Genomic DNA, 19,425 nt, shown 5'->3' on the forward strand with positions numbered 1-19,425 from the left:
CTTTTCAGCTGCTGCCCTCTTAGTCATGACTGCTAAACCAGTGTGACATGTATCACACCATGGAGCTCTCGCAGCATGAAGTCCACATGTTGTCTAAACTGTAAGATCGTTTTTTCCTGCTTGGTTTCATCAATATTTATTTGGTGGTTGTTTCTGCTCCAAACTGGCCTGTTCATTTTTTGCATGTTCCAAACAAACCCCCTGGGTTTTAGGAAGCATGCAACACGGCACATCTTGCAGGCTGCAGATAATCATTTCCCAGGACAGCCGTGGCGTGAATTCAGGCTGAATCACTGCTGTGTTACATAACTCACACAAAGTTGCAAACGTTAAAATCAGGTCATGAAAACAACAGAGACATCGTAGATGGTAACTTGAGGACTTAATGCAAAAGAATCAGAGCACGTTAATCACTACAAGGACTAAAACATTAAAACTTCAGTCCTGCATATGGGTTAAGCTCCAAAAACCATGGATCCTACATCGCATGATATATACTGTAATAGCATATTTTAGCACCCATGTCTTTAATATCTTTATCATCACTGTGACATCATTTGTGTTTTTCCAGACTTTAATAGGACATATGATGCTAGTTTTCAGGTTTTACAGTTATATTGTGTTGTTGTATTGTTCAAAAACTCTCTATTTTTCTCACACTGCCTGTGCTGCAGCACCTCTTTTCACCCTCTGTCTGAAACCAGAATCCAGTCTGTTCTGACTGGACGGCTTGCCGGCTCTGTTGTGATTGGTCAACTGCTTAGAGATGTCTCGCCCCTTAGCCTATCATGTACAATGTGTTGGAGCGCTAGACAATAGAAGTGCAAGTGTTACATAGTGATGTCATTATGTAACAGAAACAAAGGAGTCCAATGGAGGCTTTTCAGATTTCAGTGTGTGGGGGAGAAACTCCCTCTGGAGGGAACAGAGGGATTTTAGCCTTTGCAGACCATTTACATGCACAAAAACCTATAGCACACACTAAATTCAAAATAATTCTTAATGTTTGCCCCTCAAAAATGAGATTTCATTATCTGTAAATGAGGTCTACTGACCAAAAATGCCCAAAAGACGAGTAAAACTAATGAGTTGGGCTAAAGTTGACTTAAAGGTGAAATACATATAAACTTTAAAAAAGTCAATCCAGGAGAAATGTTGCACAGTGGATGGGAACACATCAAAAAGTTTAAGATTAAACCTTTATGACTTGTTTTAAATTAAGGTTTGATTCCAACATTTCTAATTTAATGTAAAAAAAACACAAGATGTCAAACTTGTGAAACGTCATACATGCACTCAAGCAGTCACTTGTAACCAAAGAAATCTGCCAGCTGGGACTGTAGGGTTAAAGTGCGTGAGCTGCAGTGCAATCTGGGTCAGAGTTAACAGATTTTTCTTTTAGCCATGCTCCTCTGTTTACAAAGGAAAACTACAGCGTGGCAGTCTGGAATGAGGTGGCTGCAGTGTTGGAAAAGTGCACGGCCCTCTAGAAGGGAGAACATATGCAGGCCCAGCCAAGAAGCCCTCATCTTGAAGATCAGGGCCTGCATACTGTTAAATCTGGTTTTATGTGCCATTTCAAACATAAACTGATCTGGCTTTTTAGTTTATGTTTTCAAAATTGTAAGAAATACAAGACCGCACTCGAAGAGTTCAGACCTCCAACAAGACTGTTTTCGTAATTTAAAACAAATTGTGTATCCACCCTTTGATTAGAGTTATTCAAAATGTAATGGTCCTTCATAGCTGCACCCTTCCACCAAGTTGGATGAAAATCCAGCTAGTACTAACCTGATTTTGAGCATTTTCTTTTCATGCCTTTTCAGATTTTTTCTTTAAAAATACAAAATTTGCATTTGGTACTTTTATATTGAATACTTCAACTATATTTTGTTGATTATACTAAATTATTCTTAATTAAATAACTGTGGCAGCCGGGTGTGGTTAGAGCGCCGGCTGCTGGGGTGACGGGAGTGGCTCGGCCGGAGACCAGACAGCTGATCAGAATCAGGTAATCAGTCAGTTAAGATAAAGCATGTTGGTAACCTGGTTCTGGTCTGTCTTGCAGTAGGCTGGGTCCTGGGAAGCCGACACACCCCGTCCTGGCCTTGCCCGTCCTGGAAGTGCCGGGGAGCTGTCTTTCGTTTGCATGTTTCGTATGGAATAAACGCTATTATTTTTGCCCAACCCCGAACCCTTCTGTCTCTTACCTTCCACCTGAGCGATCCTGCTCACAATAACATTTCCAATGCAGGGATTTTACTTGAAGCAAAGTATTTTCCACGTCTTGTGGTATAGTACTTAAATAAAGGATCTGAATTGTATTTCCACAACTGATCCTTAACCCACAGTCCATAATGTAGACCTGCTCCATGGGCCCATGCTACACCTTTCCAAAAATGTTCATGACTCAAGCTAGTAGTTGTCATACAAAATCAAATCAAATTGTATTTGTATAGCCCAACTTCCCAAATTACATATTTGTCACGGGAGGCTTTACAGTGTGTACAGCACACCCTCTGTCTTTAGCAAACTGCAGTATTCAAGGAAAAATTCCCCCCAAAAAACTGGGAAAAAACCATTAGAAACCTTTGATAAGCAACAGAGAAGGGATCTACATTAGGCAAGCGTGCTGCAGTTTCAACAATGATGCAAATCAAAAAATACAAATTCAAATGAAGAAAACATTCACAAACTTGACAAAACATATGCAGTGATGCATAAACGAAAGCTGCAAGAAGCTTAAAACACAACGGAAGCGGGGACACTAAAAAGTGACGCACACAGCTGGGACCGGAGCGCTTGTTGATGTTCGGGGATTATAAACCTGTTTCATAATTGTAGTGATTTGTCAGTATTTTTGGATTAGCTACTTTAGCTAGCTAGCTTACAATAGATCTACTGTATAGTAATAACAACGGGAGGAATCATGTGATCACATTATTAAAATAAGCAAATAAAACGTATATTTTAGATAAATTTCCAGGTACAGTTGGCCAACTTTGTAATCCCTAAACGTCAACGCTCCGGTCCCAGCTGTGTGCATCACTTTGTAGTGTCCCTATTTCTGTTGTGGTCTCAGCTTTTTGCTGGTTTTTTTTATTCCCAGTGTTTCAACTGCAGCGCGTCTCTCCTAATGTAGCACGTTTGCACATGTTGGCCACCGTAGAGATCCCACCCCAGAAAGATGTGCAGTAGTTGTTATAAATTAAAAAGCTAATAGTGAGTGTGTGTGTGTGTGTGTATATATATATATATGTATGTGTGTGTGTGTGTGTATATATATATATATATAAAAAGAAGCTGGATCTAAGTGGATGCTTACAATCTTCAAGGTTTTCCTGTAATCTTGCTGACAAACCGATACATGGAACACAAAACATACCCTTCTTGGTGGAAGTTATAAAATCAATGGTGAGGGAGTAAGCTAATTACAATGGCTTGGAAAAACAGACCACCCAAATTGATGTTGCAGCAAAGGCAATTTTATTTAGTAGAAATCTTTTCCATACATTAATGATAGTACAGCAGATAACGACAAGCCCGTCTGTTAAAAGTTTGGGCGGCCACGGTGAAAAACATTTCTGTTTGTTGGCTAAAAACTTTAAGAGCAAACTGCAAGTCCGAGACGAGGAGGCACTTAGACTGTTGTGGCCATGATTGAGGAAAATGTCATCTACTCAAATCATTTCCAGACACAATACACTCAAAAGGTAGATTTTGAAAAATGGACATAAACGGAATTAGTATCTATAAGTGCCCCTGTATCTACTCTGGTGTACTGAATTACATGAGTGGGACTTTATTAGAGAATTAATTATCTGCCCGTCTATCTTGTGCTCCAGTTATATTAGCAGGGCTACTGACTAATCCCCCGCTCGGTCAGTGAGGTCACTAGAAGGGAAAGTGGTTCAGTCCTGTGATGAGAAGCTTTACGGACCTTTAACACCGATCTGAAACGCGTCAGACTTGCTGTTAATTTCTTCAAGGGTTAACTTAGTGATCAGAGGTGTGTCGAGGGGGCCGTTGCCCTACAGCTTGGCTTTGCCCGGCTGCAGCTGCAGGCTCTGGAGCTTCATAGCCAGGCCCATGTTCCCTGTGATCTTCAGCTTGCCCTGGAAAAACGCCTGTGAATTGAGAAGGGGGGGGGAACGTCACAAATCTGAATCAGGGAGTGCTGTTCGGCCTGTGCGGGAGAGAACTACATGCGGCTAGTTTCAGGAGTTACCGTGAGAGATTAACTCCCCCCGGGGAAAGTGGGGCAACGGCAACAACAGCTTATGAAATGTCAGGAGAGTGCGTGGCACAGAGACTCAGAGGAGGGAATGTTTGTGGACTGGAGTGAGGGTGGAAACAATTTGACAGAGGTAAAAAAAAGTACTTAGATCTTTTACTTAAGCAAAAGTAGAAGTACCAGAGACTCGAGCAAAAGTCCTCAATTCAAACTGTTCAAAAGTAGTGGCACCAAACTATATTTAAAGTCCTCATTTTGCAGATTGGCCCATTTCATTATATACTTTATGTTTTGATTATAATTATGCTGTTTTTATCACAGCTGGTGAAGGTGGGACTAATTACATTTACTTAATTTCCTGCTGGGCAGCTTTTAAATTCAGTCCCGGTGTAACTAAAGTTTTATTTAATAATAATAAGCTTTATTTGTATAGCACTTTGCAGGGATCAGGTGCAGCTCTAAGTGCTTTAAGAAGGAACACATCACAATTTAAAAGACAACCTGAGTTTAACGTGCGGCTAAAAACTAAACAAAACAAAAAATATGATATAACAGTAAAACCCTTTAAGACAAACCGCAGTAAAAGATGTGATAAAATATAAATAACTAAAAAATAAATAATGAAAATAATGAATATAAATTAAAATAAAACCTAAATGACACATAAATAATAAGTATGTAATAATGAATAAGATTAATAAAAGTCAAATGAGTAACACACCAACGCGAATGTTAAAAATAACCAAATATAAAAGGAATAAAAGACCATTTAAAAGCGGGGTGTCACTAATAAAAAAGATCATTTAAAACCCACAATCCCAATCCCACATTTTGGGAGCGTCGAGGATAAAAGTCTTATTTAAGTGTTGATGACATTGTTTGTCATTAATCTAAATCTGTAAAGTAACTAAAGGTGTTGAATAAATGTAATGGAGTAGAAGTACCCCATTTACCTCTGAATTGAAGTATTGTAGAAGTACAGAGTAACATAAATGGAAATACTTAAGGATAGCAGAAGTACCTCAAATTGTACTTAGTTATTTTACACCTCTGCAATTTGAACGCTCAGAGAGAGCAGAGACATACTGACCCTTGTGCCTCATAGGGACTTTTCTTACTGTTCAGTTCCTATAACGGTGTTAATGCATATCACATACCTTCTAGCAAAGGTGTACGTTTGTTCTGCTATTCCAGAACCCTCAGGTCTTAATTATAAATCATAATAAAGAGCAGCAAAAATACAGACACCAGAAAGACCACGTAAAGAAATGTCCTCATTGCAACAGAATAACAGCATCAAATAATGCAAACAAAAAAGAAATCCCCTTCACTAAATGTAAAGACACAACATTGGAAATGTGTAAACCAATTTGTTAACCAATCTGTAAATCAAGTTCCTTTTAAAAAAGTGAACATTTGAAATGTACCTGTAGTACTTTTAGAGCAATTTTGGTAAGAAATATATTTTTCCTGGAGGGTTACAACAAGGACCTTTCGTATTTATAAATCCCTTAAAAACATTTTTTTAAACAACAGTGGCATAATCTTAACCAACTGGCATTAAATATTTAACAAAATTCATAGTTCTAATATTTATAAAGCACTTCTAGGACAGGAGCTTTTCATCTTGTAAGGTAAGAGGAATTTTTGTTTATTTATAAATTGATCCAAATAATTTATTTTGTAAATAACGGTGGCGGGATGTTAAAGAACCGGCTCTTAATGTATGACAATGAATGACTATTTGGTCATTAAAATCAGGAGGGAAGATTATAAAAGATTTAACCAGATGAAAGTGAAACGTTTAATTCATATTTATATGGCATTTTTAGGAGGGCCGAATTCCTGTTGGGAAACAAGAAGGAAGTTGTTTATTTATGAATTCTTTACAACATTTTTAGTTTGTATTTATGTTAACAAACAGGCATTTAAAATGGTCAAGAATAAAGGAATATTTAGTCATTATGATCAGGACTGAAGTTGGTTTAAAAGATTTCCGCGTCGTTTCAAGGCGATTTATTCAGATTGCTTGATCGACGTCCTCAAAAGGACAATTCAATTATTTCAAGTGAATTAATAACAGGAGATCAGAACGGAACAACTTTAATTATAAATGTTTTGACATTTATCTACAAAACTGCAAAAGGTTATCCTGACCGAGTGATTGTGCTCCGAGTTCTGATGATGCTGCACAAACAGTGACATCTGATGCCTGTGATGGCCGTGCACTGATTGCAGAGAGGTGCACGGCGTGTCATCACTTCTTGTTTAAAAGAACTTGGTGAACTCACGAGTGTCTGCTTTTGCACATACAATTCAGCAAGAACAGCCAAAAGAGAGCAAACAGTTCAAATTAGATAAAGGATGAATTCATGCCTCTTTAAAACATATTGTATTTGAAAATCCTGCAAAAAAACTGAAACGGAGACTGAATTGTATCCTATTAAAATTATAATATTTAAACTCATTGTGCATATTTGAAACTCAGCTTGAAAGAAATGGAAAGCATTATTTTGTAATTTTTTCTTACTTTCAACAAGTCTCTCAACGCTTTCCAACTTCCCTTACCATTTGTATGGCTCTCAACCAAAGCCCATTTGTTCCGACTGAAAACATGTGTTTTTAAAAGCAGATATAAAGTATTTGAAAACTATTTTATTTTCTTTGGACACGAACACACACAGTCCTGCGAGCTATTTTAGTTTTGGGAGCTTTCCCTTTAGTGTGTTATATTGGTTTGGTGCATGTAAATGGTCTGCAAAGTCTGAAATCTCTGTGTTTCCTCTAAAGGGAGTTTCTCTCCCACATTCTCCCCCGCTGAAATACCTGGTAGGCTATGTGGTGGGACATCTGTAAACAGTTGACAAATCACAACAGAGCTGGCCAGCTAACCAATCAGAGCTGACTGGGCTCTGGTTTCAGACAGAGGGTGAAAAGAGCACAGGCAGTATGAGAAACATAAAGAGCTTTTGAACATAAAAGTATGTAAACACGTCACAGTAGAGACACTAAATACGAATATGAACCTGAAAATGAGCAGAATGCATCCTCTTCAATTCAATTCATCATTGTGTTTGGTCTTTCGTTGGATTAGCCGACAGCCTTTTCCTTTAAGGACTACCGTTTCTACTATCATGTACGAGAATATTTGATGCGGAAACATCTGCCAATGGTTCTCTTTAAATCTTACTTTGAAGTCAGGCATGAAATAAATCTCCGTCATTAAGTTGTCAGCTCTATCCGCCTACAAAGTTCACTGTTCATTGGCACAATCAGCCAATAATGGCGCAGCTCAGTGTTTCCTCTTAATATCACCAAGGCACTAGCAGAATATCCTGTCAGTACTACATCCAACTGGCAAACTGTCACACTTTTATGCAATGCAGGACAAAAATCTGTACACAGCTCAATAACTCCTTACAACTGAAGTAATATAAAAGAATAGAATTCAGGAATCAACAGCAACTGAGGGTTTTTATATTGTTGTATAAAAGAAAACTCTTCCTTTATTCGCCTCTCTTTTGGAGTAAATAGGTTCTGTTGAAGTGAATGTATTTGGTTTCTCTATAGCAGATAGCAGAGTAGAGTATGAGACTTTTTTCATGTCTTGTAATAAAGTAAACGGTCATTTGTAAAAGGAAAACTGTGCACACTAGAGTATAGATGGATCTATAAAGAACTCTTAACCTCTTGGTTAATAATAAATACTGAATGTTAGAAATGAGGCCCCTGGTGTGCAAAGTCTCTTTCACCCTCTGTCTGAAACCAGAGCACAGTCTGCTCTGATTGGTTAGCTGGCCGGCTCTGTTGTGAGCCTATCAAGTACAAAGTGAAGGACGGTGTTGCAAAGTGATGTCACTATGTCACAAAAGTAAATAAAGGAGTCTAATGGAGGTATTTCAGGCGGGAAAAGAAACTCAGGGATTTTAGCTTTTGCAGACCATATATATAACACACCACAGGAAATCTTTAACTCTAATCCAAATAATTCTACATGTTTGCCTTTTTTAACTCAAAAATAAGGTTTAATTTTCTGTTAATAAGGTCAACTGTCCATAAATCCCAAAGAGGAATTTTACCTTGTACTTTAAAAACCACAAAACCCATAATAGGGCCCCTTTAATAAATGAATAACTGACATGATAAAACAAAACATAAATGGTTTACTTCTGTGAATGATTATCAATACTACAAAGAGCATACTCAATACTCACAGTCTGTGGGTTTATCTTCCCCGTCATCAGCGCCAACAGGTCTGTGTCGGACATGGAGATGGTGCAGTCTGCCTTCTTAGCTGCAGGCAGGCACACATGTAAAGTTAAAACACACACACACACACACACACACACACACACACACACACACACACACACACACACACACACACACACACACACACACACACACACACACACACACACACACACACACACACACACACACACACACACACACACACACACACACACACACACACACACACACACACACACACACACACACACACACACACACACACACGACACCTATTGTTGAACAACATGATTACATGTCAGTGTCATGAGACAACCAAGAGCCCTGATACTGTTTTCTTACCCGTGTCATTGTGGACGCAGCCTCTGCCGTTCTTCACGTCCACGTACCAAACACCTTCCTGACCATTGGGGCCGTCCTTTACCTTGAAGGCAAACACCCCCCCGATCTTTTTCACAAACTGTTCCCCTTCCTGTTTAAAGGACACAGAGAGGACACACAGACATTTGTTTCAAGACAGGGCATCTTTAAAATCTACACACACACAGATTACATGTTTTAATCTGAAGAAATATTGTGTATATTAACAGTACTTTACAGCTGATTAATAATCAGATAACACAAAGGTAAAGAATATGACCCAAAATCTGCCTGAATGACTGAGAATCCAAAGAAATCTACTACCCCATTCACCTATGGAAATACAAAAGTGGAACAAAATATTCTCTCAGATGTATTGCACTGCATCTAAAACTTTAAACCTGTATGAACATTTGCCTGAGATATTAAACTCTAAACTACATTACATTCATTTGGCTGACGCTTCAGTCAGAATTAGGGGGATCGAGGTTGCACAAAGTTAACTGCCTAAAATCAATGACTTTTGAAAGAAAAGCATTGAGTCAAAACAAGCTTGAATTTGTGTGTGATAGGTACTAAACAGCAAAATAGACCCAATGCGCAGAGCTGGAAACACTATATGTCTGGATGTATGATATACACTTGCAGAAAATGTATATGTGGTGGGCTACAAATTAAAGAAAAACTAGGCTTCTTAAGTGTCTGAGAACACATATCAAGGGATAACAGTATAAAGCCACAATTCTGCCACAACTAACAACATTGTCTCCTATTTTACCTCCTGGAGCTTCTTGTTGATTTCCTCGAACACAGCATGTGCCTTGAAGCCCTCCAGGCCGTCACTGGCACTGGTGTAAATGGCTTGAATCCTTTACAGAAACAAAAGAGCAGAACTTCAGAAGGTTAGCAATGAAAGAAAGTGATGAAACAACGGTACAGAATTATGGTTGAGGAAACCAAAGCAATAAATCACTGAAAAAACATTCACTCATATTTTTTAATACAGTCTTGTATTTTTGATAACTCTGTCAGGTCTTTAAATCATTTTAAACACCCACATGTTTAGAACTTGTTTTATGCCTATATCACTTCCGTTTGTTTAACTCTGTGTTTTAGTTGCTGGTTTGCAGTTCATTTCATTCTTGGTTTATTCAACATTTTCTGTTTTTTTACAAAAGCACTTAACATAAGTTTTGTTTTGCAGGAGCTGTATAAATAAAGTGTATTACTATTATTATATTTGTACCCAATCTTGTCTATTTATAGCAGTTTTTTTTCCAGGGATCTCAGTGTGTGTTCACCTGTGTGGTCAATGTGAAATTATGAGATGTTACCAACTCTGAGGTGACACACAACAAAGTCCAGTCAATTGTCCCTTTCACGATTAAGCAGCATTAGTACTGTGGCCTCCACATGTACACGCCCTCTGCCTGCTTCAGCAGAACCGCATCCTGCTAGCCATGGATGTAAAAAAGAGAACTGCTGCTAACCCAGGATGACACCACGTTAGCACCTGTTAGCTATCTGAGGAGAAGCTGACACTGGAACAACTAAGTAGCAGAAAACCGACTGTGCTTTCAGTCCACACACCACTCTTGAGGAGGATATAATATCAGTATATTTTAAAGAATGTACGCACAATACGTATTTTAAAACTAGGTTACATCATTAGCTTATATGCTAGGTATGTTGTAACCAACGGCTAGCTAGGTAGTAATACATCACAGAACTAGAGTTCATTGACTTCAACATAGCTAGCTGTTTGTCTAACACTTCATAGCTAATTCCTGTGATGTTAACCGAGGACAACAAGGGTGACCTCAATAAATTACACAAACACGTCACTTTACGTGTCAAAATGATATCCTGCCATATCTAGTGCTCTTACCTTCTTGTCTGTATTTCAGGCATTTTGCTGTAATGTTAGGTGGACAAACAGAGCCGAAGGTGCAACAGAACAACAGCTAGCTTGTACTTTGCCTGTCTGTGTGAAAACTACACTTCCGTGTTTCTTCGTCCTCTCGCCGTTCTGCAGACTCGATGTGTCGATGTCAGATGTTCTTCTTCTTCTTCTACTTATATTTTAATAGCGGTTGGCAAACAACGTTTGGAAGAATTACCGCCACCTACCAATATGGAGTTTGAGTCTGGATACTAGTACAAAAACAAACCCCAATCCACCCCATGCAAGCAACGCATCACATTTAAAACCTTCTGATATAATAATAATATTAATAATAATATTAATAATAAAATAATAATAATGATAATTCTAAATTTGATTGATCAGACCAGATCTTCTCAGGAAATTAAACAATAAACTGAAGCAAACCTCACTTGATTATTTCTGCAGGATTGTATTTATGTCCAAAGTCTCACTTTCTGACTCCAGCTCCTGGATGAGTTGCTGCCTTGCTGGACAAATTTAGCACAATATTCTACTACATGTTCCACATTCTCTGCACTGTTACATACACTTGAATTACCATTAGCATGTTTCTTTAAAATAAAAAGAGTACTACTTAACCCAGTATGCCCAAATCTCATCATAGAGATTATGTTTTTCTCTTGAGTAGTTCTAGATGTTGACTTTGCTTCACCAACATACCTTTGTACACTTTAGTACTTCCTCCCGGTGATAGCATTGCTCCAATCATTTTGCCATTTCCTCTTAGACTTGGCCTTGACTATAGTCTTAATTTCAGCCTTACTAAAACTTATATTCATGGTGACTTCAGATGACTCACATGCTTTCTTAGCATTCTTATCTGCTTGCTCATTTCCTCTGACTCCTAAATGAGCAGGAACCCATAGGGGACTGACGTTAATATCACACTGTAACCTACTTATCATCTGTGCAATTTCTAGAATAATGTCCTGTCTGGATTGAGAACTTGTGTGTTGAATACTCATCAGTGCAGATGCAGAATCTGAAGCAATTAGCACCCCATGCCTAGGCTTGTTACTCTCAACCCAGAGCCATGAGGATCGCTACCAACTCTGCAGTATAAACAGCAAGATCATTATTCAGTCTTTCTCTTTTACAGATCTTGAGACTAGGAATTACAAAGGCAGCTCCAACTTTTCCATCTTCTAATTTTGATGCATCTGTAAATATCACCATTTTGTCCCCATACATAACTCTAATATGACACTCTACTATAAAACTATTGATTTCCTCACACTTTTTTAATTCTAAAAGCTCTAAATCTATAACTGGGTTTTTCAGTAACCATAATGGAACTACGGAAAATGACACTGTAGGACACACATTCAGCAACTGGAGCTCCATTTCTGCTGCTTTCTGTCAATAATCCACCCAAAGCTTCTACCTTGACGTTTATCTCTTTCTTGACAATGCAGCAAAGAGGAATGAGTTATATGGTCCTGCTGATGCCCTCTAAGATTAGCCCAATATTCCAGGGCTAGCTGGTCCCTTCTGATATGAAGTTTCACCCATCTCCACCTGGATTGCATTAACTGGGGTAGTCTTCATTGCTCCACAGCATAATCTCAATGCTTTGTGTTGGATTACATCCAGTTTCACCAACAGTGACTTAGCTGCAGACCTGTAAGCCACGCATCCATAGTCAAACACTGATCTAATGAGACTAATATAGATAGTTCTCATAGCAGACCTATTTGCACCCCAATCCACCCCATGCAAGCAACGCATCACATTTAAAACCTTCCTACACTTTTCAATCATCTTCTGGATATGTACACACCAAGTAAGTCTCTTGTCAAACCATAGTCACAATCAACTCTTTCCAAACCTACACCTGATGAATTCAATTTAAACTCTTGGGGAATATTCCTTCTAGTAAAGAAAACTGTTTTGGAATTTTCTATGGTGATCCTGAATCCCCACTCAAGGGCCCACATTTGAACATCATTCACTGCCTGTTGCATCTTATTGACAACATAGTTCACATTCCTACTCCTCGTCCACATAGCCCCATCATCCGCAAATAGTGCCACATTAATTGATCCGTCTATTTTTTTTAAAATGTCATTAATCAAAACCAAGAATAGCACTGGACTTATAATGCTACCTTGCGGGATGCCATTCTCCACTACATATTCATTGCTAACTGCTTCATTAATTTTGACTAAATCCTCTTACCAGTTAAAAAGTCACTAATCCACTTAAACATTTTTCCTTTGATACCCATCTGTCTCAGTTTGATGAGAAGGCTCTCTCTCCACATCATGTCGTATTCCTTTTCCACATCAAAAAATATAGTTAAAACTGTCTCTCTATTAACCTGGGTTTTCCTGATTGAATCCTCTAGAGCAGGGGTGTCCAAACTACAGCCCGGGGGCCAAATGCAGCCAGCAGGCCATTTTGAATCGGCCCTCAGCAAATTCTAAAAGTATAATGGAATAGGGCCCACAAATTAAACTTTTGATTGCTTATATGTTAAAATATATCAATGAACCCAATTTTTAAATAAATTCAGTCATTTAGAATTTAAAACATTTTCTAACAAATCTTAGTTGATTAAAAAAAAGACCAATAACTTATTTCTATAACAAGCTTGAAATTGAACCTTCATATTTGCTCTTATTATCAGCAATCTGAGGCTTCTGTTTTAAGGAATGAGCTGCCAACAAAATTAATGAAACCCTAAAGAGAGACGGGATGTAGGCTGTTTTTTCATCACCTACATTTGATTTGTATTGCTAACTTATAACTTAACTTATGAGGCGATATCTACCTCTATAAGTGGCCCAGCTTTCTGTATATTTTTCTGTATGTGACCCTCGGTGAAAACAGTTTGGACACCCCTGCTCTAGAGCAACTACAGGATCCATAGTCCCCCTTCCATTCCTAAATCCGCTCTGATAGCTGTGAAATAGATTTTTTGTTTCCAACCAGTAAACCAATCTGTCATTGACTAACCTTTCCATCACCTTACCCATTTGGGACGTTAATGCTATTGGTCTGTAGTTGCTTGGATTCTTTGTGTCCTTCCCAGGTTTCCTGATGGGTACAATAACAGATTGCTTCCATGCTGCTGGAATAACTCCCTCCAACCAAACCTTATTGAATAACCTTAATACTACCTCCTTCCCTTTATCAGTTAACTTGTCTAAAATTTCATAGCAAATCATATCCCTCCCTGGAGTAGACTTCCAAACCATCTTTAAAGCACTATTAAGTTCATTCAAAGTAAACAGGGCATTAAGAACTTCCCCATCTCCTACATCCTCACTTACAACTTCTCTGTATTTCCTTAGTGTTGTTTCTCTTCCAGTTATTTCCTCCTGAGTTAGATTTCCTAAGCTATTCACCTTTACCAATGCCTTAGCTACACCTTCAGCCTTATATTTACTATTAGTAATACATCTTTGCTCCTCAATCATTACTGGATACTCAAAATCCCTCCCATTGCCCCTCATCTTCTTAATCATGCCCCACACTCTTTGAATTGGAGTTGTTCTTTCAATCGACTCACAATACTTTCTCCAATATTCCCTTTTCGCACTCTTAACTGTTCGTCTCACCACAGCTTGACATTGTTTATATTTAATTACATTTTCTAAATTTAAGATCTACTTTAGGGTTTTGAAAGCCTTATTCCGGTCTCTGACAGCCCCATTACATGCCTCAGACCACCAAAGGCCCATTCTTCCTCCACTACCAGGAGTTGACTTAGGAATAGTTACCTCAGCAGCACTAATTATGCGATTAGTTACTGCATGGCACATGAGGTCAACACTGACACCATCCCTAATACCCACCAGCCGGCTCTTACTGATCTCTGAAAAGGATTCCCACTTTGCCCTCTCTAACATCCATCTCCCATTCCTTACCACTTGTTCTCTTACTACCTCAATCTCCAACTGGACCACCAGGGGGTAATAATCACTACCGAAAGTACTCTCATTTAGCACCTCCCAACTGCACCTACTAGCCAAATCTTACAATATAATTGTGAGATCTATGGCAGACCCACTACCTTTTGCAACATCAATTTTTGTATAAGAACCATCACTCAAACAAACAAATTCTTTATCATCTAAAAACTCTTCAATTATACTACCATTTATATCATTTCTATCCCCCCATAGTGAGCTGTGAGCATTGAAATCCCCACACCAGATGACCTTCTCACCCAAACCCTCCCAAATTTCCTCTACATGTCCGGACTCATTCTGTTTACATGGATTATAAAAATTCACAACACTCACACCCCCTTTAGTCCATACCTCAACACATATATTCCAATGCATCTCCTCTCTTTCCTCCCTATATTGTAATCCCTGCTTTACAAAAGTTACACACCCTCCACCATTACCCTCCACCCTATCCCTCCTGATACTAAAGTATCCCTTGATCACAAAATCCGATGAACTCTTTAACCAGGACTCCTGTATACAGATCACATCTGGTTTGTTGTTTAGATCTTGAATAAAGCCCTTAAACTCCTGCCCATTAGATATGACTTATAGCATTCCATTGCAAAACCACTACTTTTGACTTGTCAATGGTGATGGAGGAATAGCCTTAGGTGCTTTGTCTATCTTGTTAAGATCAGCACTTATCTTTTCCCAAGATAAATTACTCAAATTTAGGAACTTAGCAGCAGCCTTCACTATGATTCTGATTTTCTCTGTCTTGTTTTTGGCTTGTTCAGTACAGTTTATCACATAGTATAGGCAGTACCAAACGTTCTGAATTAATCATGATTTCACCCTGCATGTTATTCTGGATTTAATTTGTTTACTTGCTCTCTTTCTCAACCTCTTTCACGGCATCAGCATAAGAAAGCTTCCTAGCTACTCTCACCTGCTGCACTTCAAAAGCCTTTTTCCTAGCTGGACAACCCCCATAGGCAGCAGTATGATCCCCGCCATAATTGCAACATTTTCTCACCTCTTCCCCGCACTGACCATACTCATGATTTCCCCCACACCTTCCACTCCTCTGACTACCTTTACACACTGCTGCTACATGGCCATACCTCTGACATTTAAAGCATCTGATCGGGGGAGGAATAAACTCTCAGCCGTAAAACCTCATGAAGCCTATCATTACTCTCTCAGGGAATCGCTGTTCTTTAACTTCCAAAAGTAGTGACGTATACATCTTCCTTGCTTCATCTACAAGCTCATCCTCCTCTATATCGCTATTCATGCCTTAAACCAGGGGTTTTCAACCGGTGGTCCGCGGACCCCTGGTGGTCCGCGGCGGCATTGCATGTGGTCCGTGACAAGAGCCTATGTTGATCAGTTCACCATTGTTTTTTTTTAATATAAATTCGCTTTGATATTTCAACACATTTCCAGAATACCGTTACATATCGTGAAAAATATGTTTAAAATAATATAAAGGAAATTCAAGCTGACAGAATGTAGCCTTGCGCCTATCCAGTCTATGGTAGCCTGTGATTCGCTAATGGTAATGAGTTGCGTCGCTAACCTCACTTATTATTCATTACGTACAGTCTTGCGAGCAAAGTTGACACACATTTATAAGCATAGCCGACGAGAGTATTTTAAGATAGGTTGTAGTACAGCAAACATTTGTTACATATGTACTAGTCTAGCTATATATCTAGCACCAATGGATCGTTTTGTAGTGAGGAAAGTGCCAGAGGGACAGGCTGCCATGACAGAGGGTCAGGCTGCCACGACAGAGGGACAGGCCGCCACGATAGGGCAAGGACAGGCTTCCGAAGCGTCAACTTCGCAAAAAAGACGAAAAAGAAAATACAATGAGGAATATGTTAAATATGGATTCACAGTGACGACAGACAGAGCAGGAGAGGAGGTACCACTGTGTTTCGTATGTTCAACAATTCTCTGTAATGAAGCTATGAAGCCGTCGAAACTTACGCGGCATATGGAGACGCATCACGTCCACTTGAAGGCCAAACCCGTTGAGTACATGCAACAGATGTTGCGTGATTTCAAAGGACAGCAGGCTACCATGAGGAAGAGTGCAAAAATAAATGAAAACGCACTGAAAGCATCGTATCTGGTCGCTCTCAGGGTTGCAAAAAGTAAGAAGCCCCATACCATTGCAGAGCAGCTTATATTGCCAGCAGCCATAGATATGTGCAGAGCTATGGTAAGCGAAGAATGTGCCAACAAATTAAAAACTATTCCGTTGTCAGACAACACAATCGGAAGACGAATTGGGGAAATGGCAAATGATGTCAAAGACCAGCTGATGGCAAAACTTCAGACAGTTCTGTTTTCCCTTCAAATCGACGAGACGACAGATGTTACTAATGATGCGCAACTGTTAACATTTGTGCGATACGAGGACAGTGGCACTATGTGCGAGGAATTTCTTTTTTGCAAACCACTGCCCGGGCGAACTACCGGTGTAGAAATATTTAAAGCACTGGACGATTTTTTCACGGAGCACAATATCTCGTGGCAGAGGTGCGTTGCATTATGCAGCGATGGGGCCCGAGCCATGAGTGGCAGCAAGACTGGACTGTTTGCGCATGTAAGGAGGGTGGCTCCGGGGGTAATTTGGACACACTGCCTGATTCATAGAGAGGCTCTCGCCTCCAAAGATCTCAGTGTTGAGCTCAGTGGTGTGTTTGATGTCGTTGTCAAGACGGTCAACTTCATAAAACGAAACGCATTGAATACACGCCTGTTTTCATCCCTATGCCATGACTTGGGAAGTGAACACAGCTCTCTCCTTTATCATTCAGAGGTGCGTTGGCTGTCTCGCGGCGCTGTGCTCGCCCGTGTGTTTGAACTACGCGGAGCTATCTACGAGTTCTTGTGCGAGAAGCATTCTGATCTGGCTTCCAATTTCAACGATAGTTACTGGTTAACTAAGCTGGCGTACCTCACAGATGTTTTTGCAGAGCTGAACAAGTTGAACAGCTCCATGCAAGGGAGAGATGCAAACGTCATGCAGCTCTACGAGAAGCTCGACGCATTTGTGAAAAAAATGTCAAAGTGGATCGAACGAGTGGAGAGCAATAACTTGGCGATGTTTCCTTCAGTTGAGGAATACCCTGACAGCACTGACATCAACGACACTATATGTGAGCATTTGAGGAAGCTTGTGCGTCAATTCGCAAAGTACTTCACTGATTCGGAAGAGTGGCGCCGTGACAGCAAGTGGATCCTGCTCCCATTCAGTGACGATGCATCAGTAGGGTCAAGTCTGACGGCTGTGGAAGAGGATAAGCTGATTGAGATGTCCACAGACTCTGTCAGGAGGCATATGTACGACACACAGCCCCTTGTTAAATTCTGGATAAGTTGCCAGACAGAATTTCCACAGCTTGCTGCAAAAGCAATGAGGTGTCTTTTGCCCTTTCCAACCACATACCTGTGTGAGAGTGGTTTTTCTACACTGGCGTACTTAAAGAATAAGTACAGGGCTAGGCTTGATCCAGAGAATGACATGAGACTGTCTCTGTCTACCATTTCGCCACGAATAGACAGGCTGTGTGGACTTCACCACGCCCAGATATCACACTGACAGGTAGGCCTAATTCTCCCATGTTTTCACTGTTACGACCCTGGCGGGTTTAGGCCCCGCCCTGTGTTAATGGTAAGCCTGTTCTCTCTCCCTGCTTTTCTCAATCTCTCTCTGCTTTTCTCAATCTCTCTGTCTCTACAGCAGGTGATTGGTGACAGGTCTGTCCTGGCTGGGTTATAAAAGCCCTGACCAGCCAGCAGTTGAGGCTGCCTTGGTCTTCATTTGTTGGATTTTGGTTCTCCGGTGTTGTTGGATTTTTGTTCTCCGTTGTTGTTTTGTCACACACCTAGACTGACTTTGCATGACATTTTTAGTTACTTTTCCCAATACTGAATTGCACAACACTTTATTATTCTTTATTCTTTCTTTAAAATAATCTTTAATTTAATTTAATTTAATAAATCTACTTTTATTATTATAAAATCTGCGTGGCCTCTCTTTCATGTTTCATGCATTGAGCTATGCATGTAACACCAAATACACACGCGCACGCGCAGGCACATCAGTGGGCCGCGGATTGCTTTCTAGTCCGAATGGTGGTCCCTGGGACAAAACCAGTTGAAAACCCCTGCCTTAAACTAATCCAGACCCAGTCACAAATCGGTTTATGCCAACCGCCCTAACCACGAGTTCGGCTCCCTCACTCCTCGCTCACTCCCCGTTCAGCGCTTCGGCGTCACTGCCCGATGTCAGATGGATGAGTGGGAGTGTGGTAATACATTGTCATTGATTGAAAAACGCTCCAAATGTGATGTGAATAAAACTGAGGGCTTATGAAAGACCAAGAATTGAAGTTTTTGATAAACAACTTGATTTCGTTGAGCAGAAACTTTATTCATATAAAGTATTTCAAGTGTAAGCCTGATTTCAACAGATGGAAGAATGAACACAAAAGCTTCGCAAAATCACCTCAAAACATGAAGGACAATAACAACCTGAATACTGCTTTTAATATTGGACTTATTTATGTTGCTTGAAAATACACTCTCCCTTTGTTAAATCAAACATTTATAATTGATTTTTCTAATCCTCACATACAGCAATAAGTTTCCATTTCCATTCTTCTTTGGTATGTAATGGAGATCAATAAGAAACCATTTGAAACTTTCTT

The 19,425-nt window shown here is 39.7% G+C and overlaps 2 protein-coding genes across 2 annotated transcripts; one reads left to right on the plus strand and one right to left on the minus strand.

Annotated features, from left to right (window-relative positions):
• Positions 1–3,463: 3,463 nt before the first annotated feature.
• Positions 3,464–10,932, minus strand: scp2b (sterol carrier protein 2b). The gene is made up of 5 exons (XM_063892025.1): positions 10,737–10,932; positions 9,627–9,717; positions 8,831–8,960; positions 8,449–8,528; positions 3,464–4,127 (listed from the first exon to the last, which is right to left on the minus strand). The coding sequence occupies exons 1-5, from the start codon at positions 10,757–10,759 to the stop codon at positions 4,032–4,034; spliced, it is 420 nt and encodes a 139-aa protein (XP_063748095.1). The 5' UTR covers positions 10,760–10,932; the 3' UTR covers positions 3,464–4,031.
• Positions 10,933–15,996: 5,064 nt separating this feature from the next.
• On the plus strand, positions 15,997–18,888 carry LOC134869253 (protein FAM200A-like). The gene is made up of 2 exons (XM_063890740.1): positions 15,997–18,317; positions 18,456–18,888. Exon 1 carries the CDS (start codon positions 16,233–16,235, stop codon positions 18,312–18,314), a length of 2,082 nt encoding a protein of 693 aa, XP_063746810.1. The 5' UTR covers positions 15,997–16,232; the 3' UTR covers positions 18,315–18,317; positions 18,456–18,888.
• The last annotated feature ends 537 nt before the right edge of the window (positions 18,889–19,425 follow it).

The sequence above is a fragment of the Eleginops maclovinus genome, chromosome 9 (assembly GCF_036324505.1).
Source record: "Eleginops maclovinus isolate JMC-PN-2008 ecotype Puerto Natales chromosome 9, JC_Emac_rtc_rv5, whole genome shotgun sequence".
NCBI lineage: Eukaryota > Metazoa > Chordata > Actinopteri > Perciformes > Eleginopidae > Eleginops > Eleginops maclovinus.

What these genes read in the sequence shown, in the direction of transcription:
- scp2b (XM_063892025.1), bottom strand. Translation starts at nt 10,759, where the DNA reads ATGCCTGAAATACAGACAAGAAG. An exon ending in CCTGAAATACAGACAAGAAG is followed by an intron (nt 9,718 to 10,736) that starts GTAAGAGCACTA and finishes GTTTCTGTAAAG; the next exon opens with GATTCAAGCCATTTACACCA. An exon ending in GGAAGATAAACCCACAGACT is followed by an intron (nt 4,128 to 8,448) that starts GTGAGTATTGAG and finishes CTCAATTCACAG; the next exon opens with GCGTTTTTCCAGGGCAAGCT.
- LOC134869253 (XM_063890740.1), top strand. Translation starts at nt 16,233, where the DNA reads ATGGTAGCCTGTGATTCGCTAATGGTAATGAGTTGCGTCGCTAACCTC.